General features: G+C 53.8%; 2 protein-coding genes across 7 annotated transcripts in view; both read right to left on the reverse strand.

Annotated features, from left to right (window-relative positions):
- The window catches only part of PTK7 (protein tyrosine kinase 7 (inactive)), a 99,908-nt gene that overhangs the window by 49,199 nt on the left and 23,067 nt on the right, over window positions 1–27,642 (reverse strand). The gene's annotated exons all lie outside the window — the stretch shown is intronic.
- On the reverse strand, window positions 154–27,631 carry KLC4 (kinesin light chain 4). 6 transcript variants are annotated; one of them, XM_065632446.1, is made up of 16 exons: window positions 27,429–27,631; window positions 15,838–16,104; window positions 15,437–15,667; window positions 14,991–15,069; window positions 14,679–14,904; window positions 14,281–14,368; window positions 13,786–13,887; window positions 13,317–13,490; window positions 13,060–13,159; window positions 12,457–12,509; window positions 9,264–9,331; window positions 9,080–9,188; window positions 8,279–8,401; window positions 1,949–2,073; window positions 1,786–1,843; window positions 154–720 (listed from the first exon to the last, which is right to left on the reverse strand). In XM_065632446.1, exons 2-16 carry the CDS (start codon window positions 16,084–16,086, stop codon window positions 631–633), a joined length of 1,875 nt encoding a protein of 624 aa, XP_065488518.1. In that variant the 5' UTR covers window positions 16,087–16,104; window positions 27,429–27,631; the 3' UTR covers window positions 154–630. The 6 variants fall into 6 exon arrangements, with proteins under 6 accessions (XP_065488518.1, XP_065488515.1, XP_065488517.1 ...); XM_065632443.1 differs by having other exon boundaries at window positions 8,252–8,401; window positions 27,429–27,630; XM_065632445.1 differs by lacking the exon at window positions 27,429–27,631 and adding an exon at window positions 27,099–27,120 and having other exon boundaries at window positions 8,252–8,401.

The raw sequence follows: 27,642 nt of genomic DNA on the forward strand, positions 1-27,642 counted from the left end.
GGGTGACGACACAGCGCCGTCACAAGGCCGCGCCCCTCGCGCGCCAGCGTGCGCGCTGCCGGGGTGCGGGGCGCGTGCTGCCCTTTTTCCCCCGGCAGGCGGCGCTCCCGCCCCACTCCGCCCACGTCCCACATCCCACGAGCTGAGCCGGGGTCGCTTCTAGGGCCGGTTTTATTTAATAAAATAAAGTACAGCGATCAACCACCGCGGGGAACCCGCGCACGGCCGCCCCCGCTCCCCAGTGCCGCCCTTGCCACAGCCGGGCCGTGCGACCGGGCAGGGATACGTGCGGCCTGGGGCGCTCCTGCCACCGCCCCGGCCGGGGCCACCTCCCTCCCCCGAACCGGCGTTGCTACCTGGCTTAGCGTGTGCGACTGGGGCCGAGCGTGCCGCCACCGAAGCTGCCGGCCCTGGGTGCGCAGCAGAGGAGCATGCGTGCGGGCTGCGGTTCCCAAACTAGCTAGAGGCCGACAGGGCCCCGGGCCGGGCGGGCAGCCGGTGGCACAGGAGCCGGCGACAGGGAAACCCGAGCAGTGGAGGGGGGAGGGTGGCAGGTGCTGCCCCGGGCAGCGCGAAGCTGTGGTGCGGCAGCAGCCGAGGGGCCCGGTGCAGGGGGCACCTGCAGGTGGGTCAGTTAGAGGAGAGCAGGGAGCTGTGGGAGGACAGGTCCATGCTGCTGGCGCTGAGGCCTCTGCTCTCTGCACGGAGACCTTGGGTGCCCTGGAAAGTACATTGCTCCTGAGGACCAGTACCTGCAATCCACACCCCAAAGCTTCCAGCTCACCTCCTGCACCCCTTGCCTTGCACCATCAGGACACCCCCAGTGCCACGATCAGCGAGGTTAGGTGCCACCTCTGCCCTCCCCACTCCCATTTTCCAGCTGGAGGGTTTCACAGAGTGTCCCAAGTTGGAAGGGACGCACAAGGATCATCAAGTCCAACTCCTTTCCCTGCATAGGACAACCCCACAGTTCACATCATGTGTCTGAGGGCGTTGTCCAGTCTCTTCTTGAATATTGGCAGTGTTGGGGCCATGACACCTCCCTAGGGAGCCTGTTCCAGTGCTCCACCACCCTCAGGGTGAAGAACCTTTTCCCAGTGTCCAACCTACACCTCCCCTGGCATATCTTCCTGCCATTCCTTCAGTTTCTGTTCTTGGTTGCCAGAGAGAAGAACCCAGCGTCTGCCCCTCCTCCTCCTCTTGTGAGGAAGCTGTAGACCACGATGAGGTCTCCCCTCAGTCTCCTCCAGGCTGAACAAACCAAGTGACTTTAGCCACTCCTCATACAGCTTCTCCTCTAAACCCTTCACCAACTTCATAGCTCTCTTCTGGACATTCTCCAGTAGCTTTATATCTTTTTTTATCCTGTGGTGCCCAGAACTGCACACAGTGCTCCAGGTGAGGCCGCACCAGTGCAGAGCGGAGCGGGACAATCACCTCCCTCGCCCAGCTGGCAATGCTGTGCTTGATGCACCCCAGGACATGATCGGTCCTCTAACTGCACTGGCCCTTTAACCTTCAGTTTTGAAGCCATGATCTCAGAAGAAGGGCTGTGCAGCTGCCCAGAGGGTGCAGTGGTGGCACCAGCCCAGACCACCTCTTGGTAAGGCAGAGTAGCTCCAGCCCCACACAGCAGAACAGCACCTCTGCATGGATGAACACCTCCAGTGGGGTCTCGGACACTGCACATGTGGCTCACTGTGCCCCTCACCACCTTCTGCGGCCACACAGTCCCAACACCAGCACCCATTCCTGTACAAGACCTGCCGTTCACCTGGTGCTTACCTCAAATGAAGCATCGCTAGACTTGTGCAGGTAATTTAATGATGCAGCTCGTTTCATGCTATAAGAAAGCAGAGGAGAGCAAGTGTGATCTTGTACCTGGCCAGACCCCAACAGCCCCCACCCACCCTGCACCCAGCCTGGCCCCCACAGCCCTGGTCCCTACCTGGTGTTCCTGGGCTCCAGGGGACCATTGCCCTGCAGCTTCTTGACCAACATCTCACTGCTCCTCCGTATGACATCCCGGATTTTCCCCAGTGAGCTGCTGCGCTGGAGGGTGCCACTGCCATCCTGGACACAGAGACACAAGCCAGGGTGATGGCTGAGTGGCACCGATCAAGCTCTGGTATGCTGCAGATGAGTAGCCAGGACTGGACTTGGCTCCAAACACCCACTTGCACCGAGGATTTAGCCCTGGCCCAGAGCAAGCTTACTGCTCACTACATGGCTCCCTGTCACCCTGGTTATCCATGGGACATGACCATGGAGTTGGGGACCCCCACCACCATAGCCTGGTTCATCCTGACTGAACCTTTCTGCTGCCTGGTGCAAGTCCAACAACCAAGCCCTGATGGAAGCCCCAAGCTTGGGGGTGCTTCTGTCAGGCCAGGACATATTGCTGTGACATTCGTTTCAAGAACTCCCTCCCCATTTGCTGCTGTCTGGCGATTGTCCTTCCCTTTCCTCACCATGCCATTGCTTTTTCTTCTCCCCATCCAGTACTCATCCTGATGCACATCCTAGTCCTGCACGCCAGGCCTACAGGCTCACTCACATCAGAAAAGACCAATCTACATGCACACATAGCCTTGTCCCATCTCTAATGCCCCCAAGACAATTAGCTCTGAGCCTGCTGAGCAACTCAGGCAGCTCCATCTGGCATGCATTCATGTGGCTGCACCAACAGGCACCACTCACCTTAGCCCCCAACTAGTGCCCAGCCCCATTAGCTGCCCCAGGGTGGCATAGCCTTAAATCTTGTTCCCCAGCCCATTTCCTCCCACATGCCCCCAAAAGCCCCCAGTACTCAGAAAAGCACTCTCAGCCCTTGACAGGCTCTAGCCCATCTCCCGTGTTCAGCTCCACATGCACACAAGGCTCAAGCTGCCAGCATCACACCACCTCACGCCACCATGCCATCATGGCACTGAGCTTCCCTCCTGTGGCCAGACATGCTTGTTACACAAGGTTGTGGCATCACTGCTGACATGGAGTTACTTTTGCCCTGATGGCCTGATAACAGTAGTCCTCCCTGCTTCTGATCCCAATGGTCCCTGGCACATCAGGGCAGAAGAAACAGAAATAAAGGAACCTCAAAAGCCATTTGCTTCTTATGAGCACATGTGAGAGCCCCTTTGTACCACTCCAACTGACCAAAATGCTCTGCGGCCCAGGCTAGCAGCAGCAATTTCCCCAGGACTGTCCATGCACCTCTGCAGGGTCTCTCCCTTAGGCCTGTTACCCCTTTGTGCTGATCCCTCTGGGCTGTGGTCCTGGGGAAGGCTTTTTCAACACCCCCACCCCGGTTACCTGAAGCTGATCCAGTCCTAGAACCCTCTTCAACAGCTGAACAGAACTTTTACTATCAGTAAACCTTTCTCCTGGTGTTCATCTCATCCTTTTTTGGGTAAGCCAAGTGCATTGAACCTCATTCACTTTCTCATCAGGATGAAGGGTTTCCAAACCAGGAGCCGTGTGCTGTTGCTGCAAGGGACCCACTCACCAGGAATGCAGAGAGCACCAAAAGTATCAGCAAAGCAAACAATTCAACTCCTGCATCAGGCATCCTGGGCAGGTTTTGGAGGAACTGGCCATCAGTATGCGGCACCAGCAAAGACAAGGATGGTGGGGGGCTGTCTTTTGCTTTGCACTAGACTTGCACTGGGTCACCACCCTCCCTGCAGGGTACTACCATGCCAGGCACTGTTCCTTTTGCCAGGGCATGCAAGCCAGGAGTGGAGAAGAGAACACAGCTGGGGCAGCAGAGCAGGACCATGGTACAAGGGCAGCAGGATCCAGCCAGGAAAGACACTCTGGGGTCAAGGCTGCAGGATGGAGCCACAGTTACCAAGCTGCAGTGGTACAGACTGACTGCAGACCAACACCAGAACCAAATGGTGCTGTATGCTGGGTTAAAAATAGCCTCCTTTCTCTCCCCACCCCCTTTTCTGCAGGGTTATTTTAAACCCAGAACATTTATGGGGCTTGGTTTACCACAAAGCCCACATCCCTTTACACCCACCAGGATGAGAGCACTCAAAAGAAAAAAGCAGCTCTACCACTGAGCTGCCCTCCACTGCGTGCTCCCACCCTGCCTGCTGCATAGAGGCAGAGGACTTGGGCACGATTCGGCAGCACGTGGAGCTCAGCACTGGGGGACACAACGGGGTATTTCTCTGGCTAATGGAACCATCTGTTGGGAAAGGCACAAGCTCAGAGGCCCCAGGGCAGCCCTGCCACACATGGCTACAGAGCTGAGGTTACCAGCAAACCTGGTTTGGAGGCTAGGGAGAGGCACAGTAGAGCTGGGTCACTCATCTCCAATGCTCAGCCAAGGAGAGGTGCCTCGGGGGCAGCATATCTCCCTGCATGCATACACAGACACCAAGCACCCCCACACCTGCTCCAGCAGCATTTGCACCCACCACCCCAGGGCTGACCAATGCTGGCCTACAGAGCATGGAAAGAAGCACAGGGCAGCAGTTCAGATCTGTCTACCTTTAATCAGAGGTACGGTTGTTACAGCACCAGGTCCAGGACATGGCAAAGCACAGGGGCAGGTGGCACTGAGGCTCGAATGCACCCTGCACTGGAGGCTCACCACTCTGCAGAAGCATGGAACAGCAGTGGGAGACAGAGGCAGGGAAGGTACAGCCTTAGAGCACTCAGCCCTGGGCTTCACACCCCATGGTCCTGAGGACAAACCTCCTTTCAGCAAGCACAAACTCTCAGAGGAACAGCATGCATGTGCCCCAAGGCCTCTGCACCACCACAGGAAAGCCAGGCTCAGACAGACACACGCACATTTAGTATCACAACCTGCCAGATGACTAGCATGAGAGAAACTATCTAGCTAAATAAATAAGGGAGAAGCCCTGCACTGGTCTCTATACTGCTGGCTACAGCCTCCCCAGCTTTCTTGCCATGTCAGGGAGCCAGGGAGGTTCACTTCCTATAGGAGGTGGCATGAGGGTGCGCACCCAAGGGTGTGAGGCTTAAGTCACTGGCCCTGGGAAAACATCCCCTTTCCCCATAGTGACCAACAGCACCAGACCCTGTGCAGGCCTGGAGTCCCATCAGAGGCACTGAGCCACCCCACACACACCCCCAGGATCAGCACTGTCTTCTTTGCAGTCACAGATTTACAGATTTCCCACCCACTTGGCTAGGGACAGCCAGACAGCGAGTCACAGCCCCACACCTGGCAAGCCAGGTCCTGTGTTCAAGAACTGGTCTCCTCTATGAGCAACCTGACTCCTCTTTCTCTTGTGGAAACCTCCCTCTAGCCCTCCCACTCCCCCACATGCTCAGAGCTTCCCAAGCCCCAGCCTTGCCTTGCCTTTCCTTTCTTTTCACTTCCTTTTTCTCCCAACCACTCTGCTCCAAACTAGCCTGTTCCCTATCTCAGCCACTTCTAATGGCCTGGCCCCTCGCAGAAAAGTTCTGCTTTCCTCTGCCTCCAAGGACAGCTTCATCCCTGCCTCTTCCCCCTCCCAGCAGCCACACCTGAGGACCTTGGAGCAATGGGGAGCTGATTCACCCCTTAATGCCATCAGATGAGGAATTTGGCTACAGTATCAGGTCAAGAGGCTGCAACACCCAAACACACTTGTCCTGGCAGGTCCCTGTTCCATGCATGGCCCTTGGCTGTCAACCCCCACCACATCCTAGATGTACAGTAGCTATGGGTCACTCTACATTCCTGTGCCCCTGCAGAGAGACCCACACACTATCCATTGGTTCCAGACCTCAATGGAGAGAAGGGTGGCAAGACGGGGACTGCCCTGTGCTGCAGGGAGTGCCCAGCTTGGCGGTGGCCAGTGCAGGTTTGCTACAGGGCACTAATATCAGCTAAGTCTACAAGGAAGAAAGCAACTGGGGACATGACAGCCCTGCAAAGACCAGGCCTCTCTGTCCCAAAACAACCCCCCATCTTCATGCCTCCATCCTGGCCTCTGCAGAGATGGAGGGGAAAAAGCTAGGAGGGTTGAGGATGTCTAATGATGGTGGAGTCAGCACGCTTGGAGTGAAGACAATCCCCCGCAGGCCTGGTCTCCAGGGATGTGCAAGGACAGGCTGGGGGTGGGGACACACACAAGGGGATGGTGACCCCTCGCCCTGGCCTGGGGGAGTGGGCAGCTCCTCGCAGATTCTTCCTGCTCTTGCTGGCCAGGGGACTGGTGCTGGGCCATGTGGCCAGGGACTCCTCTGCAGGCGTCGCTGTGCCCTCGCGCGCCGGGAGGGTTGGGGGACTGGCGTGGAGTTCTTGCCGAGGAAGGAGGGATGGTGTGGAGGAAAAGTCGGAAGATACAACACAAACATCCAGGTGATTGCGGTGGAGGGGAAAGAGGGAGTCTCGGGAGGCATTTAAGCCTAGTGCACAGAGAGGAGAAAGACACAATTTACAAGGCTGTGAGGTTGTAGGTCACCCAGAGAGCAGGTAAGGGATGGCAGCAGAGCCTGCCCTGAGGGCAGCACATCCAGGGTCTCTAGACCAGCACAAAGAACAACTGGCCATGACAGATAGGAGCAGCAGGAGCTCCCTCAGCCTTCTATTTGGGGGAGTTCCAGTGCAGGGCTGCTGGGTAAGGAGAGGAGGCTGGCTATGCGTGCAGCAGGCTGGAAAAGGCACCCAGCACCATGCGGCAGCAGCCATGTCCCCAGGGTGCTGGGCTAGCCCTCAAACCTCCTATATATAGCTGGCTGGGCCAGGAAAGCCCTGCCAGGCCCCCTGGGAAAGGGTCATATGAGCAGGGACTATTCCCCTTGGCTGGGTCAGGCTGGCATTGCCTGCTTGCCTTGGGATGATCAGCTTAGAGACCATCAAGAAAGTCTCCCAGATTATGACCAGTGCAAAGTGATCATCCAACACCGACCACAGCCAGGAGGAACTGCAGAGAGACACCAGCTAGGACAAGGACCAGGTGATCCTAATCTAAACCTGTGGCCCTCCCTCTGTGCTTGTCTAGCTCCTCTACTAATGGGGAGTGCAAGGGCCCAGGATTGGTGCCTTTCCAGGGCCCAGACTCTCTTTGCTCCTGATGCCAAGAGCATGCAGGACAGAGAACAGTCCTGCATCTGGCAGAGCTGCCCAGTCCTCTTAATGCTCTGCTCCCCAGGTCCCCTTCAGCCGCTTCCTGGGTACAATCCACAATCAAGAGAGCCAGCAGGCTTCAGGCTTGGGTGTTGAGGGGCTGTCATGGCAATAGGGAAGAGGAAGGAGGAAGGGAGGGAGCTCATGCAGGTGGGGAGGGAGCTGAGCCAGGTGGGGAAGGGTTAGTGACAGCAGATATGAGGGGAGAGCGAAGGACTCTGTGTGCTCAGTGTGTCGCTTATGTCAGGCTGCAATAACTTCTGGGTACTCAGCTACACCACGCTTTAAACTAGAGTTTGCAGGAGGAATAATAAGCATTAACAGCTCTAGCAGCCCTCGAGGCAAGCACCCACCAGCACCATGCTCACTTGCCACCTCTTCTCCATCCTTCTCCTTGCAAAAGACAAAAGGCACCTGCCCAGACCTGGACTGCTACCTTCCTCCAAACTCAGCACTGGTGACCCAAGTGCCCCTCAGTCTCAAAGCAAGCCTAGACAGGCTCAGGTCACCCTGTCTGTGCTTCAGCTAACATGAGCCTCTTTTGCCACCACTGGTCAGCCTGGCCTGGTATCCCAGAGGCCTGCCCTTCACCACCTCTGCTTGGCCAGAGCCCATGGAGGGCATGAGACCAGGAGAGGGGGAGAGCAAAGACGCTGGCTGCAGACTATTCCTGTGCCCTGCAGTCACTCAGGCACATACACACACGCACCACCTTCCCAGGCTAAGCATTGCCTGCAGTGAAACTGCAGGACAGTCAAGTTGCTCACAGGGCTGTGTGGGCCTGAGATGGGGCCAATGCTCTCAGCCAGAGCCTCAAGAGGGGAACAGCAGGGAGAGATGTTAATAAGGTTGCAAGGCTAAGATTAAGAGCAGACCAGGCCCAGCTCATGCTGTGCACTGCCAGGGCCTGGCAGTCCCATGGAAGCAGGTGCCCTTAGTTGGGGATATCTGGCCTGTACACCAGAAGCCAGGCCCAGGCACACACCTTTATGGGCTGCCTGGCTCATACCAAGAAAGAGAGGAAGGAAGTTTGCAGGGAACGAATGGAGGCAGAAAAGGATGCCACGACAGGTCATGCAGGGACAGCCCTGAGCCAGGCTGTCCCTTCCCTCTGGCAGCCAGCTGAGGCCATTCTTGATGGTGTCTTGTACTTACCCCACTCCATTCCACGCCCATACTCACTTCCTCGCTACCGTCTGTGGCATTCTCATACTTGACACCGCTCCCCAGGCTCTGACGTCGCTCTGTGCCATCACCCTCCTTCAGGATCTCCACCACCTTCGTCTGGTTGATCGGGTCAATGCCCTGCAAGTAAAAGGGGATAAGGAAGCACCATGTTTTGCCCTTCTGTGTTCTTTCCCTCTAGCAATCTGCTGTGCCATCACTGTGTTTGGCCATTGCCCCATCCCATCCAAAACTCTCCAGCACAAGAAAGATGGAGCCAAATGCCATCCTGCACTTAGCGGTCCCTGGTTGGGTTCCCAGCTCAGTGAACCCCTGACCAGGCCAATAAACCACCCTGGGGGACGAGGGCTTGCCACCCCAAAGCTGACAGCTTGCTTTCTTCCCATTTTGGTCCGTGAAAGTTCCTGCTATCTTTCAGTTTTTGTGCTAGGTGCTTACAGCTCCTGCTTTATTATGTGAGGATTGACAGGAGTTTAGGTGAAAGGTACTCTAAGAAACCTCTAGTGCGTTCCCTGGAAAAAAAATAGTGGGAGGAAAACATCCCACGTACACACACTGACATCTCCTCCATCCATGTGCACAGGCACACCCTCACACATGTACACGTGTGTACCCCTGCACAAATGCAACCCAAACCACCAAGGTGCTCTGGTGTTATGGGTATGTAAACCAGTGGTATCAGAGGCTGCAAGGCCCAGGAGAGACCCTTACCACACCCCAAGCCAAGTGCTGTGCCATGACCTGCCACCCCAAGCCCCACAATGCTGCCTCCACCAGAGAAGGTCCCTCTGGGGTTACCTGCCGACGAGAGCGAACTGCACACTCCTCCAAGGTCTCAGCTGCCTCTAGCTTGCCCTGGCGTCGATAGAGCGCACCCAGGTTCCTCAGAGTCGTGTTCACAGTAGGGCTGTAGTAATAGATGGAAGGTGAGCAGGAGCCCCAGGGCCACCCCTTCCAGAGCCCACAGCAGCCCACCTCTTACCTGCTAACCTTACAGGCCTTGTACCAGCCACCATACTCAGCATATGGAGCACTGTCTCTGTGCTTGCTCTACAGGGTGAAGAGAGATTAAAGCTGTTAGCTCCATGCCTACTGCCATTCTCTGGCCTGTGCTCTCCCACTGGGTACCAGGTTAAGGCTCCAGGCTGCGCTCCCACACCAGCCCAGCCTTTGCAAACACAATGTACAACTGATAAAGCCCAGCATGTTCCTGGAGGAAAAGCTGAAAGCCCATTTGATGCAACAGATTTGGGCTGTGAGTAGAAGTGATGTCCCAACCCCAGCAAGGAGCATAATGCCTTCTCCTTGCCCCTTCTATGGTACCAAAGGCAGTGAAAGGACAACACAGCCCATCTTCACGGTGCTCTGGAGAACATGACACATCCTCAGCATGCAAAAGGCAGATTAAAAAAAAAAACAAAAAAAAAACCCGCCACCAAACACCAACAAAAAAACCCCCCACGACCAACAGAAACCCCATTAAGCATGGGCACTAAACCTCTCAACCATGGCTAGCAAAGCAATCAGCCAGCCACATCCAAGCCTTCTGCCTGCAAGGTCAGACTTGCCCCACTGCAGCTCACCACAACTAGCTGTCTCCTCTCCATGCCTCTGCACCCCAAAGCTGGCTGGCTGGCCCTGCCACAGCCAGGAGCAAAAAGGCTGCTGGCCAGAGCAACAGGGGAGGGGGCAGAGCTTGACACTCAAGAAGAAAGATTAGAGCCAGGACAACACACTTTACAGGGCCAGAATTGCCCTGGGTCAGTGGGGACCACAGCACCAGCAGGCAGGAATCGCCACTGCTGCAGAAGCACGGCTGCCTGTCCACACACTGTGCACCCTAGTGCATAGCAAGCACTTGGAGGTGTGCCATGGCCCTGGTTCTGTACCCACAGGACACAAAGGCTGTGCAGGAACCACCCAGCTCAGCCCTGAGCCCAACAGGGCTGCTCTCACCAAGCAGGTACAGACAGCCACTGCTCCACAGCAGGAGTTTCCCTCTGGCAGGGACTGTAGCCCCAAAGAAACTGTTCTCACAGGGACCACTTTTCTTACTCAGTCCCACAACACTTCTCAGATCCTTACCCCATGTGCTAGAGCCTCCCTGAGCCATAGGCACATGTGGGTTTCCTCGCACCAGAACCTGCACAGCCTGGGCATGGCCCAAGGACTCAAAACACCTCTGAAGCTTGCAAAGAGGCAGCCCTAAGAGGGTGGCTGAACTTGAGCGAAAAGGTGTCAAATCCTCTGGGGCAGAAAGAGCCTCACAGGCCAGGGCTGTCAGCTGTGCCCAAGGCCTTGCTGCTGGCACAAGCTGGCCTCCCCCTGCTGCCACTGAGAGCAGAGGGAAAGAGGGGCAAGGGAAAAAAAAAAAACAAAAAACAAAAAAAACAAACAGAAGAAAAGCTCTGCAAGAGGGGTTTGATGCTTTTTAATAGGGGATTTAGAAACACAGCACAAAGCAGAGCATAGCAGCCCCAGCCCCTAGGCCAGCAGTGTGAGCAGGTGTGTGGTTACCACTGCCTAGCCAGGAAGGCCATGTCAACCATGCCATGCCATGGGACAGGAGCCCCATGAGCAGGGAGAGAGGCTCAGCCCTTGCCCCAGGCTGCAAACCAAATCTCACTCCAACTGTAGGTCCTTGAGCCTGTTCTCTTGCCCTGTAGCAAAGCTTGCATTACCTGGGCATAGCTCCATACCACAACTATCTAGTTTTGACCTTTTAATTCTCCAAAGATACCATCAGAAGTATTTCAGTCTTAAAGAGGGCAAGAGGAGCCCGGTCACTACTCCAACCTTGATTTCTCCTACACAGGATGGTGCCACAGCAAGTGTAACTTCTTTGCAGCAGAGCCTTCATAGGGCAGCAACCAGTGCAGTACAAGGTGGAGCTCTGCCTTGCCTTGAACTGGGGACCGCACGGAGTGGTTAGAATTACAGAATCATGGAATGTCCTGAGTTGGAAGGGACCCACAAGGATCACAGAGTCCAACTCCTGTCCCTGTGTGTGACAACTCCAGATTCGCACCATGTGTCTGCGGGTGTTGTCCAATTGCTGCTTGAATACTGACAGGCTTTGGGCCGTGACTACCTCCCTGGGGAGCCTGTTCCAGTGCTCTAGCACCCTCTGGGTGAAGAACCTTTTTCCTAATATCCAACCTAAACCTCACCTGGCACATCTTCCTGCCATTCTCTCAGGTTCTGTCATTGGTTGCCAGAGAGAAGAGATCAGCGCCTGCCCCTCCTCGCCTTGTGAGCAAACTGCAAACCGCAATGAAGTCTCCTCTCAGTCTCCTCCAGCCTGCTCTTAGGGCTCACAGGATAGGACTGAGAAGTCACTAAGCCAAGCCTGCAGTCTGAGCCCATGTAGGGATGGGGCATGCACCAAGGGCACAGAAAAAGGAAAGAGTGTCTGTTCCCACTGCAGCTAGAAGACTAAAGCAGAGCCCTTCATTCTCCTGCTTCACCCAACTGCCAGAAATGCAGGTGAGGTCTTAGGCTTGGGAAAAGCAGACAGGACTGCTGCATTTATCAGCTGAGCGTAGAGCAGGACCTGGGCAACAGAAGCAGGTTTCTTTGCCTCTCAGTCTGGTCCAAGGCAAGCATGACCCATGTCTATCCTCTTTCAGAGGCCAGCTATGACACAGAACAGCTAGGGCCCACACTGTGCAGAGATCTTTTTCAGGAGGTCTGGCTCCATTTCCTAAGTAAGGTGATGGCAGCAGTTTCTTCTCGACCTCCGTTTTTCCCCATGCAGCCTTAAGGCTGCTTCAGAGGCAGGTTGTCCTGTGGGTAATGGCAGCTCTTTGGAACAGAGTGCCAACACCCTGCAGCACAACCCTCTGCCATCTTCCATTTTCCATCATCTGCATGCCCTGGAGGGACTGCTGAATCAAAGAGAGGGGGCATGCAGCCACAGCTGAGAGGCTGAACAAACCCCTGCCCCAGGAAAAGCATCGAGCTGATGGGCCTTCCCCCTGCTGCCCCAAGGAGCAGCCATTCTCTCTCCCTACTCTCCAGACTCCTCCCTGGCCTTCATCAGTGGCCATGGCAGCTCTTCAGACTGCAGGAAAGAGGGTCTGGCCAGGGTAAGAGAGGATCAAAACCTCTGGATCTTCTTTCCCTCCCAGGGCTCTTGCTGCTATCAACAGGCAGCACCACGAGGTCAGACTCACCTTGCTCATCTCCTCTCTCTCCTCTGCATGCATCCAGATGGGCTTGTGTTCATCTGTTTGGGGAAGAACACAAGACAGCTCTGCTCACCACCTCACCCTGTTGCTCTGCCACTTCCACTGGGGCTCTGCCTCCTGCCCAGTCCAGTACTCTGTCTCCAGAGCCATCAGCTCACCAGAGGGAAGTGACACAGCTTCCAGACTCCCCTGGTCCCAAGCTCCAAGAAAGGCAACTGGGGAGGAAGGGAAGGAGGGAGGGAGGGAAGAGTTTTCCCATGGGGGAATATCTGTGCTAGGTGTACAGGAGAAACTTCAGCCTATGCCTGGGAATGATTGTGCCACTTGCCATTCCTCGTTTTAGCAACAACAACTCCCAACCCAGTAAAGACTGAGAGCCAGAGCTCTCCAAGACCCCTTCTGAGACAAGAGGCAGAGCAGCATAACACACTAGAATGGCAGTGTCTCAGGGGCTGCTCAAAGCATGGGCCCTGCAAGGCCTCCCGTCCCTCTGCCAGGGGGATACCAGAACCAGCCAAGCCTAGGCTGAGAGCCAGGAGACCAAACTGCTCACCCTTCCCCACACCCAACAGCTTCTGCTGTACAAACCATCCACAGAGCCAAACTCCTTCACGTGAGCACGGGTCAGGATCTCTTTATACAGCACCTCTGCATCTTTGTATTTCCCTTGCTTCAGGTAACAGGAGGCCTGCAACCAAGAAAACAGCTCCAGCCCCACTGGGCAACACAGATTAACTTCACCCCCCTCTTGAAGCTCTCTCTCTGCTTCTTCAAGCACCACGCAATGCTAACCTTTCCCATGGCACCACTCCCCATCCCCACATGGCCTTTCCCCAGGGTCTCACCAGGTTGTTCTTGGTCTTGGCCACATTGGGATCATCAGGACCCAGGCAGCTCTCATATATCTCCAGGGCCCGGCAGTAATAGTACTCCACCTCGTCATACTTGCCCTGGTTCTGGCACAGCAGGGCTAGATTGTTCAGCTGCTTGGCCACATCAGGGTGGTCTTTGCCTAGGACCTGGGTAAATAAAAGAAGCCACAAAAAGTCAGCACTTAAAGACTGCATTCCCTCCAGGACATGCCTACATCAGATAGAAGCCAAGGACTAAGGAGGTAAAGAAGAGAAATCCCAGCTTCCACCTCCTGGCAGGCCTCTCCAAGGCTGTAAACACTGGAGAGATGGGAAACATGGTGGCAGAATCAGCAGCTAAAGAGATTAGGTAGGCCCTGCATCTCCCAGGTGCAGTGAGGTAGTGGGGTAACCTCTCCCCTTAGGGAGAGCTGGAAGGAAGGAGTGCGTGGCAGACCAGTACCTTCTCACGGATCTCCAGGGCTCGCTTACACAGTGGCTCTGCTTCTTTGTACTTCCCTCTCTTGCCATAGAGAACTGCCAGATTGTTCAAAGTTGCTGCCACCTGCAGAGACATAAGTTCATCCATGAAACAAAGCAGAATCCAGTGGGACCAAACAAGGGGTGCAAGCAGCAGTAGCAGCAACTGTCCCATTTCCTCCACCCCTTCAGTACGGCTGCTTCTGAAGAGGAGGAGGTCCAGAGCCAGAAGGCAACCCTGCCTCCACTGCAGGATCCAGGAGAAGTCAACTCTTGACAGGCCATACTGAACAAGGCCACAGGAAAAACTGAAGTAGTAAAATGGAGCCCCACACCATGTGAACAGCACCCCACACATCACAGAGCACACTGTTGTGCTTGGCAGTCCCGCTGCCGACACACCATAAGGGTGCTGTTCTAGCCCCAGTGGCACCCTCATGTCAAGGGAAGTGACTGAAAGGAGGAAGGAGACACTCACTGCTGGGTGGTCTTTGCCCAGAGTCTTCTCACGGATGGAGAGAGCATCATTCAAGAGGTGTGCTGCCTCTTTGTATTTATTCTGATCCCTGCAGTGCAAAGCCAACCAGTTATTCAGGATTTGGGCACCATAGCCCATGGCAAGTAGAACTGTGAACAACAGCTCTCCTTCCACACAGACCCAGCTCCCCACAGCCCTTTCATGCCTTCCTACCTTAGCAATTCCCTAGTTATATCAGGGAGTTTAGTGGTCCAAATACCTCATCTGTGCCAAAGCCTTTCTGAAAGGCAAACCACTAGAAGCTGGGGGAGCTCCCTGTTACCAGAATGTGCTGTCCTGGTAAACAGGAAAGGCAGAAAGCTCTCCTGGCCCAGTCCTGTCCTCGCTACCATGCTCACCTGTATACTAGTGCCAGGATGTTGAGCATGGTGGCCACATCAGGGTGGTCATGGCCCGATGTCTTCTCCAGGTCCTCCAGTGCCTGCTTGCAGAGTGGCACAGCCACCTCATAACGTCCCTGTGAGGCGTACTGGATAACAAGGTTGTGGAGGGTGCGCAAGCGTGCGGGAATCTCATAGCCTCCCTGCTGGGCAGCTGCCACTGCACTGCTGTGCTGGTGGGGCACTGCAGGCACAGAGTAATAAACAGGAGGCACAGTTGGCACATCAGGCTTGAACAGAGTTAGCAACCATGCATGAGTAAACACTTACATCCAGGACCATGCTCCTCCTCCTCATTTGGGAACAGATCATCCAGAGAGTCCTTGGTGGAGTCGCCTTCCTTCTCCTCCTGAGAGGACAGGAATCACAACACTGTTGGTTCTCAGACGAGGCAGCAGCAGCCCGGGCTGAGTCAGCTGCCAGCTTCTCCTCTCTGCTGCAGCCCACCAACACCTTCAGCTTCCCCTGTTGTCTCTGCCACCATCTTCCCCCTCATCCAACAAAACTAATAAAGCCAAATTCCCACAGCATGGCCTGGCATGCTACTCCATGTTCTCGCAGAGATCCTGCCTGCCTCATGCCAGCTCCCTTTAGTTACAGGCATTGCTGTGCTGGGAAGGGGCAAAATCCAGGGCAACACTATCACACCTAAGCAATCCTGCTGGTCCAACCACCCCCACCCCCAAAGGTGACCACTTTACAGGACAAGGGCATACCGAAGGTGAGACATCCTCATCATACTTCTTCAGCTGGTTCATGAACTCAAGGTGTTTCTTCTCTTCCTCCAGCTGAGCCACAGTTTGTTCACTGCGCTGCAGCTTCTGCTGGGTGTTGGCAAGCTCATCGCGCAGCCACTGGTTCTCCTGGCACAGTCTCCGCACCTGAGCACGCAGCTTCTGCTTCTCTGACTCCACAGCATTCAGATGGTTGGACAATGCCATCATCACCTTGTCAAGAGTCCCAGTCAGTAACCACCACAATGCTTAGGGCCACCCCTCAGGGTCATGCTGGCCTTCTACACCCAGCCCCTTGCTGCCCCTGCAGCTTATGGGGAATGGCCACATGCCCACTGCCTTCCCCTGTCAGTAATACCTAGGGGGGCACCCACCACTCTCACCTGAGCTTCTCCAAGTCCCAGTTCGATCATCTCCACTGACTTGCGGAGCAGGCTGGATTTCTCATGCACGAGATTGGCTTCTTCATCTTTCTTCAGGCACTTGATAGTCTCCAGCAAGCTGTGCAGGATCGAGTTGTGTTCATTCTTGAGTGCCTCCAGCCCTTGCATCACCAGCTTGGTGTTGGAAATTATCTCTTCTTGGCTCAGCTTGTCCAGTTTCTCCTCCCTTGGGTACACCATGGTGGACATAGTCCTACTCCTTCACCCCTACACAGAGACAAAACCTGAGCACCTCAGTGCTGTTTCAGAGAGACAGAACCAGACACAAGTGTCACAGACTCCTTCTAGCAGCCAGAGACAGTGTTCAACTAGTTGCCTCCCTTCTCCTTCATCTTCCCCTCTCCCTTTGGCAGCAGACAGCTGCCAGGGCATGTCTGTGCTTTTGTGGCACTGAGTGCTGGCGACCAGTACAGACAGCACATGTGGACAGAAGGCAAAAAGGCTAGAATCAGTGCTGACCTCCAACACACCCACACTTCCAGCAGTAAGGAAAACTGATCCAGGTTCCATTTAAGAGCAGAGATTTGTCATTGGCAGCTGGGGTTGCAGTGTGCACACCTCCTGCTCACAGACCACTGATGCAAGGAGACTGCCAGAGCTCAACACCTCTTCCAAAGGCAGAAGAAAGGTAACAGAATGTGGAGGGATGCCAGCTCAAAGTTTTCTGCTTCCTCAGTGGAAAAATCTCCAAGAAGAGCATCTTTCAGACAGATAGACATCAGGGGCCTTACTGGGCCAAACAAAATATTCCCTGACCAGAAGAGTACACCCTGAGGATCCCAGCCCTGGCACAGAATGGTCATTGTGGCAACAAAGGACATAACATCACCAGCATGAACAGAATCAGCCTGCGTGGGAAAGCTTACATACACCAACTGCTACAGTCACACCACTGTAACCCCTGTGCGAGTGTCAGCTTGAAACAGAAATAACTTTTCCAGCTTCAGTCACCCTGCTGCCAGCTGAAGGACTCATCAGGATGGTAGAAGGATTCTGGACTCCTTCAGTGTCCCATTTGCCCCAGATATACAACGGGAGAGTACCAAGCTACTGCCTTTGCACACGTACACAAGTGCTACAACCCTCAATGTGAGCATGGTTGCAAGATCCCTGCACAGAAAACCCAGGAGCTAGGAAAACACAGCAGGCCAGAGGACGGGAGATTTAAGAAGCAGGCGAGATCTCTTACTGCAGGTCAACAGTACCCTGGCTGCTCCATGACTCGTTCACCTAACTCTCAGCCTCCCCACCAAGCTGTTCCCCTCCGCCAGCCTCTTCAGATGACTCTGCGATGGCAGGAAAGCCGCCATCGGTCACTCCAAGGCTATCCTCCTGCAGGGCTGCAGGCAGCCAGCTGTGCTGCCCGGCACAGGCAGTGCCCGGAGCTGGCAGGAAGCACAGCAGCCTGAGTGCCCAGGGCTCTGCTGCCAGGAGGCTGACAAACTGCCCAAGGGCTACAGGAGGAGGTGAGGGAAAAAGCTGCCAACAGGCTTGTCTTTGTCCTCCTGCAGGACCCAACTCCGCATGGTTTGAGCTCTTGGTTTGGCAGCAGCCTTACAGCTGGTTTACCAAGTGAGCAGAAGTGCTGCCCCAGGCACAGGAACAGAGGGAGTAGAGCTCCTCTTCTTGGCAGGGCCCCTTCCCTCCCCAACTGTGCACTCTGCCCAGGGGGCCTGAGGACAATCCCTCAGCTCAGCTACCACTATCTCTGCCAGGCAGTGGGCCTCAAGCAATACAGAGGTCCAGTTTCTTCCTGACTGCAGCACTGAAAGTGAAGATGGTGAACAGTGCTGGTGCAGTTACTGTAAATATACACATCTCATCATACCCACATATTTCCTCCTCTTTAGCTTCACTCTTCCAGAAGTTCCTGGAGTTGTTTTATAGGCCCTGAGCTCTCCTCTCAGCTCCTCTTTGGTTTCAGTAAGGAAGGGCAGCAAACTCTTGACATACAGCAGAGACCTTACTGAACCTCAGTAGGGCAGAAACACTTCTTGTCTCTTGATGACTGGGTTCCTATTTGTGCCTTTGAGCAAGAGCCAAGTCCTCTCCCATCTAACCCAGAATTGCAATGCTAACTTCACATTCATTTCATGATCCAGCATCAGCACCAACCCTGAGTCATAGTTCACTGCATCCTTCACTTTTGGGTATCTGCCATGCTCCACAGGCAGTTACCCTGTGCATTGTGCATTTTACACTGAAAAGTCTCATCTGGATTGTGACGTTTCCCAGTTTGCTTTAGAGAAGACCATATGATAAGAGTAGCATGAAAAACAACTCATTAAGATCAAGACGGACAGCACAGACTACTGTTTTGAAGAAACGAATAGGTCTGTTGAGAGGTGGCTGCCATTCACATCCTGTCTTCCAAACTCATGCTGCAGAAACTGGCAGCTAAGCGTTCTGGTTCATAATTCCCCTGGTTATTCTTTTCCCCACCTTTATATCACATCATCGGGAGTGATCAAGTGCTAGAGCAACAAGGGAAGCCCTGCCTAAGGCAGTCATCTGTGGGTAAGCACAATTCAGGAAGAGATGTGCAATGATTCCAAAGTCCAGAGGAAGAGGCTGGAAGCCCAAAGGACCCTAGTGCTGCCACATCTGGCAAAGCACTGTTGTCCTGCTCTGAAACAGGTCCAGACAGCCCGCCCCCCGCCATGAAGGCTCAAGAGGCACTTACCTGCTTCCACAGAAGCCAAGGTAACAACTGCTAAGGGGTGCAACAGCCCCATCACTGGTTTCAGCTTATAAGGAAACACAGAAACAAGGAAATTGTGCAGTGAGAGTCCTCTGGAGCATGGGCAACGCTTGGAACACAGGGAGATCACCAGGAACAGCCTCGTACCCAGCATACAACAAATCTAGAGCTCTGCCTTAAGGCTCATACAGCTGTGCAGCACAAGTACCCACTGGGAAATGCCGACAGTTTTCATGGAAGCATTATTTATGTCCATTTTGTTGCCATAGTTTAAAAGTACAATACAAATGCATTGGGAAGAGGAACATGTTACAAATCATGTTAAAAAGCCACCAGAGCTCACACCTTGCAAGATAACAGAGTCAGACAAGACCTAGATCCATAGAAAATCAGGCTCATTAATTCCACTGTGCACAGAACTACCCCTCAACTGAGAAATCACTAGCTGTGTGTTAAGCCGCCAGTGCCTTTACCACAGCTACATCTTGTCTTTCTTCAGCCCTTCCAACAGAAAAAGCTTCGAGCATTTCGCAGTCCCGACGATCAACTAGTTTTTCAGAACTGTAAAGATCTCAGACTGTCTGAAAAGAGACAATAATGAAAATGTTCTGACCCACAGCACGTCAGACTCATCCTACCCTGCAACTACATCCTCAGATGCTCAAGACATACAGGCTCCTCTCAAGCATTGTGCAAACACCTCTAAACAACCCTGATCATTCTCCCCTAAGATGACATCCCTGTAGCACAGCAATGCTAGGTACCAACATGCTTCTGGTGTTCAAGGGTGGACACGGGATTGTCCAGGCTGGACACAGGGTGTCAAACCTGAGAACAGCACACAGGCTATTCACTTCCAAGTACCAACAAGAAAACAAAGACAAGACTGCAGAGAAGTCACTTAAATGCTGCCACTTCTTGCCCAGCAAAGAACAACAACAAACACTGGTAGAAGCTGGCTTATTATCCCTCCTAAGTGACAGTTCTTCCCTACAGAACATTGTTTCTAGCTCTCCCCAGTGCTGACAGGTCTATACTCAGTGCCTAGTCCTCCAGAGAGTATCACAGAATGTCCTGAGTTGGAAGGGACCCACAAGGATCATCAAGTCCAACTCCTGTCCCTGCACAGGACAACCTCAAAGTTCACACCATGTGTCTGAGGGCGTTGTCCAAACGCTTCTTTAATATTGTCAGGCTTGGGGTCATGACTACCTTCCTGGGGAGCCTGTTCCAGTGCTCCAGCACCCTCTGGGTGAAGAACCTTTTCCTAATATCCAAGGAGGAAATACGGCAACCAACACCAAGGTCAGGCAGGCTGAGGCTGCTGTATAAGCACTCTTCCTACTCCTGCACCTTTAGTAAAAGGCACTGAGTGTCCTTTATCCAGGCAGAAAATGCACTCAATGGTTCCTGCAGAGGGGAGGGGAGACACCATCTTTTTGCTTTCAGTAGGGGAAGGTTCAGACTGGAATAGGAAGAAAGAATGCTTTTCAAACGAGTTCCTTGGGAGCTGGAGTGCCCAGCTCCTAGCTTATCCTGCTGCATTCTTCACAGCTCTGCAGGTATCACGGCCCAGGTCTCCACCAGCATGTTTCTGCTCCAATTGGCACGTCTTCCCTATTTACAGTGAGCTGCTAGCATAGCCTGGCTTTCCAGTAACTTCCATCTCCCCTCCCTGGCTCCCATTTGGAGGAGTGCTGCAGGAAGACAGGGAAGGAACATGCGCGCACCAAGCTTTGTGGCAGTTGCAGGGATCAGCTGGGAATCCACCAGCCAGCATGTCCTCACAGGCAGAAACCTTCTCCTGTATTCAAGTGCATAACTGGGAAATCACTGTGCATCAGCAATTTCAGCAGCCCACTTTTCTGTCTCTGAAAACTACTCCCACATGCAAGAGCTTCAAGAGGAAAGAGCTGGAAGCTTTACTGCTTATATCTTAAACTCACAGCAGCTGCCACAACAATAACAAGGATGCCAGACTAACTAGGTCCAAGTGAATCTTAAAGCTTAGATTATGATGCCTAATGCTAGAAGACTACAGAGAGCAAAAAAGAATAAGCACCAGGGAAATCAGGAGTCAACTACAATAGGACAGAGACCTCAGGTCTACACATGCCTCAACAAATTCAGTTCACTTCACTGCCTCCCTGCATGTCCCTGGACCAAATATAAGTGAGACACAGGGTACCGTCACGACTTGCACAAGCGATGCTGTCAAGACAATAACTGCAGCTTCCTTCAAACTGCAGATGGCTTGCCAGCACTTTTTGCATAGAAGTGGGCACAGATTTTCAGCAGCAAACTCTTCTGCAGAAGATGATCGAAGGATACAGTAGCTGAGGAAAAACAGCTGGATTCTGGAAAAAAGCTTCCTGGAAAAGAGTAAGTCCGACGCATAGCAAGAATGAGTGACCACATTTGGGAGACAGATAGCAATGGTAGCATTGAGAAATGAAAATACAGGGCTTAAAGTCTTATTTTTACAATACTTATCCCAGTCTCATGCTGTGAGGCATGCTTTTGCTACCTGGAGAAACAGCAAGGTTATGTATTTGGGAAGCAAAGCAACTTGATAATTATCAAGTACAGAGGCTGGTTTTGTTGGTTTTGTTTTTTGTGGGGTTTTTTGGCCTTTTTTTTTTCCTTTGGACCTCTGCCAGCTCATTACTGTTAAACAACAGAATAAAGAGTCTCTAGAAAGACTGGTTGACCTCCAATGAAGCTAGAAGTGACATAGCCAATACACAGCTGAGTCTCCAGTACTAAGCAATACTGCAATAAAACCTAGACCTAATATCTTGGAGACTGAAAAATAAAATAAAAATCAGTAAAAAGCAATCAGAGTGCCAAGGTTGCAGCCACTGCAGAGGCTGTGTCATAAGCACAAATTTTCTCCTTATTTTGTGATACTGTAGTGTCAGAAAGCAGAGACTGTAGATTATAGCCAACCACACAGAGTCTCTGAGGTTTCCACTGCACAGCCAGGACATGTTGACACCGCCAGGACGTTTGCACATTGCCATGGCACTGCCAGAACAGCCACTGTGCCCAGGGTTACCACTTCAGGCCACCTGCAACAGAACCACAGAAAAGGGACAAACTGGTGCTGCTGACCTGCATATCTGACAGTCAGCATTTCCAGAGCTGCTCCAATATGGGTAAAACAAGAAATATAATCAGCTCTGTATGGTGCCCAAGAACTTCACAGCTAAGAGCAACTGCACACACACTTGTTAAGGCTTTAGAAACAAAGGCAAGAGAAGGATGTTTTGCAAATGAAGGGACAGATGGGTGTGCAGTCAGCTTCAGGGTAACGTTAAAAACTGCAAAATGAATAAGGCCCAAAAATCAGAGGGCAAATGCTGGACTCCTAAAAGTGAGAACTGGTGGAATAATTGCAGTATATGGCTCCATCCTGGGATACATGCCTGCTGACGTTCACATGAGGCACAGGGCAGGAATGGTACTCTGCAATGCTTGGTACCATCTAATGCTCCCTTACACAAAGAAGAGATGTCAGGAGTTCTCTGAGCTGTAATCCCAAAGCTAGAAGATGTCACTCAAACTTCTACATGCATCAGGTCCTCTGCCACCATTTGCCTCTGGCTCATGAGATTCTCCACCCTACTGCCAAAAAAGGGGCACCTAAAGCCCCGTCTTCTGCCCAAAGTTCTTTCCCAATCCCAGCCTCCAGCCTGGACCTTTCTTGAACTGCAGTCTAGAGAGTCAAAACACCACACAGATGATTTTAAGTAGCATAGAGAGACTGTTGTGTTGCAACTTCCTCCCTAATAAAAGAGTCTGGCTGTTGTATCACTTGGAAGAGATGCTTGGAGGTCTCTTAGAGGTCTCTGGTCCATCCCATCACTCAAAGCAGGTATCTGATCAGGTATCTGTGTCTAGTCAAGGGTTGAGTATCTCCTAATATGGAGATCCCATGAGCTCTTCAGAACCCTGTCCCATGGCTTAACCATCCTCATGTGGGAGAAAAAAAACCCAACTAACAAACAATCCTCATCTGAATTCCTTACATTTGCCTTTGCTGAACACCACTTCAGGACAAAGGGACCAGGCACCACAGCACTAGAAGCTGACCCTCAGCCCAGAGGAAGGGAATGCATCACATGCTTCCTTTTGGCAGGGTCCCATGGGAATAGGGTCCACCTGTCCCAGAGCACAAAAGGCAGTACAGTCCACTTCCAGCAGCCGAGCAGGGAGTAGAGACAAGGAGCCATCTTACCCACAATCTCCTATGTCCAAAATGCAGGACTCTCCTTAGCACTCAGGCACTCCCTTGCCTGGTTTTAAAGCCAATCTCCAAGCCCAGAAGGCTCCACACAACCAGCTTCCCCAAGCTTCAGAGTCATGTGTAACTCAGAACAAGGTGACTGTGCTGTCGGAAACACCCCAGCCCTCCCCAACCCCTGGACAGGGATCAAGACCAGGATTACTTCTTTCAGCAGCAGCTGACACATGCCAGATCTAGCTGAGTGTGAAGCTCCCGATACTGGAAGGCCCGTGTTGGGTAAGTCTGTGCTAACCAGCTGGCTGCAATAGCCCCAGGGCCTTTTAACTAGGACTAAGGAACTAGATTTGCAGCCCAAGTGGAAGGTCTCTCCTGCAGAGAGACAGGAGGCTCCCTCCCTTCATGCTCTTTCCCTTCAGCACTAAACACTCCTCTGTCCTGTCCCAAAAGCTTCAGCTCTGCACTACCTAAAATCTCTAACAGATAACACACTGTGGCCATAACCTTCCCAAAACCTAGGGCTTTACAGGGACTTGGCCACGGTGACTCAGGTTCACATCACTCCCGAAAGGACTTGGGAGCTTCCCATCCCCCTCCTGCCTTCTAGCCCACAGACGGAAATGGCAAGTCAAAAGCTACTAGGGTTTGTTCTGATTGACCAGAGCAAGCAATTCATGCATTACCAAAGCACAATCCAATTTCAGTAAGCATATGTGCTCTGAAGAAGACAGAGGAGATGGTCTGGTTGGCTTTGTATCAGATCACTCATTCCTTTCAAGACCAGAAAAGACTCCATTCATTAGCAATCAAAGAACACAGACATTGGAGACAAGAAGTGTTTAAAAAAAAACAACCAACAACAAAAAAACACAACCAAAAAACCCACAAAACTGCACTAACATGTGCCATTAGCAGAAAGCCATATTGCTCCTTACTGCAGTTCATGCTGTTTACAACCCCAGTTGGCCAGGGAAACATGCACCTTTCAGCAAGCCATTCGAACAGGAACAGCAGTCAACACCAGCCCCACCAGCTAGCACCTCTAGATCAGTTGATAAGACCTTGTTTTTAAACTCTTGCTCACGTCTGCAGCAGCTCACCAAATCCATTCTGCATCTGCTGTGCCTGGGACTACAGTGGAACACCATTAAAACCTGTTTCCAGGCTAGCAGAGACAAGAGCTAAGCAGCTGGAACGAAGCCAGGACAAGCATCTCTTCCTAGCTTCGGAATCTGATTGGAGGTCTCACCCTATAAAAGACAGAGTGAGAGCCATTACCTTGCCCTGACAGCACGAAGCAGTATTAAAGCAGGCAGAATAATTCCCAGGAGCCAGTGCCTCTGCAGGCATCTGTCTAAACTGAGGGCTATGCACTAGATGTGCCTCAGGAGCACAGGAGATGGCTAGGATGGAGCTGGGACCAGCAAGTGCTCTGGAGACACTCCATAGCCCAAAGGCACCACACTCCCTCCACAGTGTACCTGGGCAGCTGCAGAGGCCAGCTGACTACAGGCTGCAAGACTGAGCTATTATTTCCAGAAGGAAACAGGTCTTGTAAATTGTAACAAGGCAGACAAATTCACAGAGACAAAGCTCTACCTGCATAATAAGCAAAGGATCTGTTTTATCTCTGGCTCTTCCAACCAGCTGGAGTTCTCTGAGGAGCTAAACAGTTCCTTCCTAGCAAATCAAGCCTTCATCCAGCAGCTCTGCCAAGGCCAAAAATCTTGCCAGGTGTCCTTTGTGCCCTAAGAGCTATTTTGGTATTTAGGGTTAATGTTGCTCTTCCTACCTGGATATTCCTCCAAAACAGCAGATGAAAGAACACAGGCTTCCTTTTCTTTCTGCCAATTACAGCAAAGCTCAGCCATGTTTATTTAACCTGTGTCTGAGCTGGCCAGATCTTTGACTAGCTGTGTGCTGAACACCAACCTCCTTCCCCTCGGCGGGGCGGGGGGGCAGGTAGGTGTTTTCCACGTCTCCAAAGTGGCACTGGAGACCGGAGACCAACAGGAGACCCTGGCATGGAGCCACAGGGGAGTGCCAAATGCCAGCTATGCAAGGCACAGAGAAGCCAGTGGTTGCTGGTAACATGCTGCTGCCTCCTATCATTGTGCAAATTTCTCCTGGCTGCCTGGCCAGAGCACTCTGCTGCAACACCATCCCCCAGACACCTCCTCCCAGCCGCAATCTCGAACACTCGGTTTACCAGCAATCGCCCCTCCACCCCCCTGCCTTTGGTAGTGTGCATCTCTAGAACAGCTTAGTAAGCAGTTTAATAATGGGAGGAAGGTTTAGGAGGAAACAAGGCTCTGAAAGTTTGAGAGCCATTGCTGTATGCTAGGAGCTGCCTCCGTCATCATTTCTCCATCTTTGTCTGGCAGCAGGAGGCACGCCCGCTGCATATCCTTGGGACAAGCAAGCCAAAGAAATCCCTTCATCCCTCCTCAGTACCACCACAGAGAAATTCTCTGCCCACCTGGCTAACTGCAAGCTTCCCAAGGAGAAAAGTTTTCATCAGCTCTACCTGAAATTGTACTCCAAAGCAGCCCTTTGTTACAGGACAGCTGGGCACTCTGCCTGGCTCAGTCACTGCACGAGAATCCTCCCCCACCCTACACCGCAGAGGAGTGGTACCTGGCTGCCTACAGTGGCTCATCCAGCTCTGGCACTCCCGGAGGCCCCAGCACCAGGGAGAAGCGCAGGCCACGGCAATGCACGGCTCCCACAGCATCTGCCGCGCTGCCCTCTGGTTCTAGCAGCAGCGCAGGCACCAGGCGCTCGGCAGCCAACCACACTGCAGCAGGGGGAGGGGAGAAGATGCAGCCAGGCTCCAGAAACAGGACAGTTGGACACTCTCCAGTGAGTGCAGAAAGCACCATGCACATCAAGCCCAAGGTTCCCTTCTCGGGGACCCACAGGAGCACCAAGGAGCAGAGCTGAGCCCCCACAATGCCACCGCTTGCTGCCCAAGGGCTCTACTCTACCATCAGGCTCAGACAGCCAGAGTAATATCCCTACACCCAGCTAGATCTACTCTGTCCTACACTCGATCTTTCCACGAAAGGTTTTACATCCCATTTGGTACTACTCTCACCTGTGTCCGCACTGCTGATGCCATTTCAGGCCCTAAAAGCCAAGCAAGTGGAGCTGCAGAGAACCTTCCAGCTGTGCAATGGCTACCGCTGTGCCTGCAGAAGTGGCCAGACAGAGGACAAGATCGCTGGGAGTCCCACTGTACCAGCACCACATGGTGCAGAGCTGGGCCAGGCATCCCCTGGAAGCCTTCATTCAGCCTCTAGATGCTTTATGCAGAGGACAAATGCCAGAGCACCACAGTGTCCAACACATCCAGTGGCTTGTTGCTACGACCATCCCATCCATGGTAAGACGTGACCTTCACAATGCTCTCTACAATATTTCATGAGCCTTTGGAGACACACAGTCCCCAGCTACCTACATCTGCATGAGACAGTGCTTCATCAGGATTCCTGTCCCCTGTCCCCTCCCCACAGGTTCCCTTAGAGCTAGAAGGGCTTCAGGTGTTCTAGGAAGCCCAGCCACATTGACGCACAGGCTATCTCCTGCCTCATCTCACAATACACACTTCTTCACTAAAGCATCTTAGTGTTCTCCCTTCCCTAGTTCAGGAGGACAAACCTGGCTACAGCACTAGTACACACAACTACAGCACAGTTTAAAAAAATTCACGTAAGCTACATAGCAGGAGCGCAAACATATATTATTTATCTTACACTGAAATCTATTCCTGGCAGTGAAGACACAGCCTAATTATAGAGCAGTGAATCCCGCAGTGCGCACAGCACCCTGGAAACAGCTATGACTGGGACCCTCGGGCTGTGCCACCGTTGTCACACACACACGCCTCCCTCCGGGGCTCCCGACCTCCGCCAGCCGACCCTGCGCGGCGCGCAGGAGCGCAGGCGGCTGGGAGCACCGAGGACCGGCGCTGCCTCAGGAGGGCGGGGGCCGGCAGGGCCCCCCGTACCGGTTGCTCGCCCTGCAGCCGGAGCGGGCTGGGTCCCGCCGCCCGCGGGCACACCCCACTGGCTCCAAAGTCCGCAGAAGCAGCGCGTCTTATCGCCGACCTCGCCGGCGCTGGGGTACGACGGTCCCAGGCCGGGCGCTGCCCCTCGCCCCCACTTCCCCGGCGGGCAGGGTGCGCTGCCGCTCCCGAGCCACGACGGTCACGGGCCCTACCCCGTGACGGGGGCTCCCCCGTGGGGCCCTCACCTCACTCCCGCTGCCCGCGGCGGGGCTCCGCCCCCGGCCGCCCCGGGGAGGCCGCGCAGGGACGGCCGGTGCCGCTCGGGCCCCGCGCCCCACCCCCCACACCCCCCTCCCCCGCCATCCGCTGCTGTGTTCTCGCCACCGAGTGGGGGCTTCCCGGAGCCGTCCCGAGGCGGGCGGTCACCCTCCCCACGGGTCCCGGTCGGTCGGTCGGTCGGGGAGGTGGCAGGCCCCCAAGACGGGGAGACCAAGCGTGCCGCCTGCCCGCGGCGGCCAGGGGAACGACCGAACCCCAGGCGCCACAACCCCACTCGGTGCCCCCGCCCGCTCAACCTGCTTAGCGCTCGGTCCCGATGGCCACCGCAGCGCAATCGCTGTCCCGGTTGCAGTCGCAGTCCCTATGCGGCGCTGCGGGTAGGGCGGGGCAGGAACCGAGCCCGGCACCACCCGCCCCCTCAGTGGCACAGCCCCTTTAAATCCAACATGGCCGCCGGCCCGGTCCCGCCGGCTGGCGCGCGCCACCTCCCGGCAGCACCGCCGGTCTCTG

Source organism: Caloenas nicobarica, chromosome 3 (assembly GCF_036013445.1).
Source record: "Caloenas nicobarica isolate bCalNic1 chromosome 3, bCalNic1.hap1, whole genome shotgun sequence".
NCBI classification, from domain to species: Eukaryota; Metazoa; Chordata; class Aves; order Columbiformes; family Columbidae; genus Caloenas; species Caloenas nicobarica.

Excerpts from the sequence above, each read along its gene's own strand:
- KLC4 (XM_065632443.1), bottom strand. The coding sequence starts at position 16,086 with ATGTCCACCATGGTGTACCCAAGGGAGGAGAAACTGGACAAGCTGAGC. Across the intron at positions 13,491-13,785 it reads CCCTGGAGATCCGTGAGAAG|GTCCTAGGCAAAGACCACCC; the intron begins GTACTGGTCTGC and ends TTATTTACCCAG. Across the intron at positions 8,402-9,079 it reads CAGTTCGCTCTCGTCGGCAG|GGCATTGACCCGATCAACCA; the intron begins GTAACCCCAGAG and ends TTTTACTTGCAG.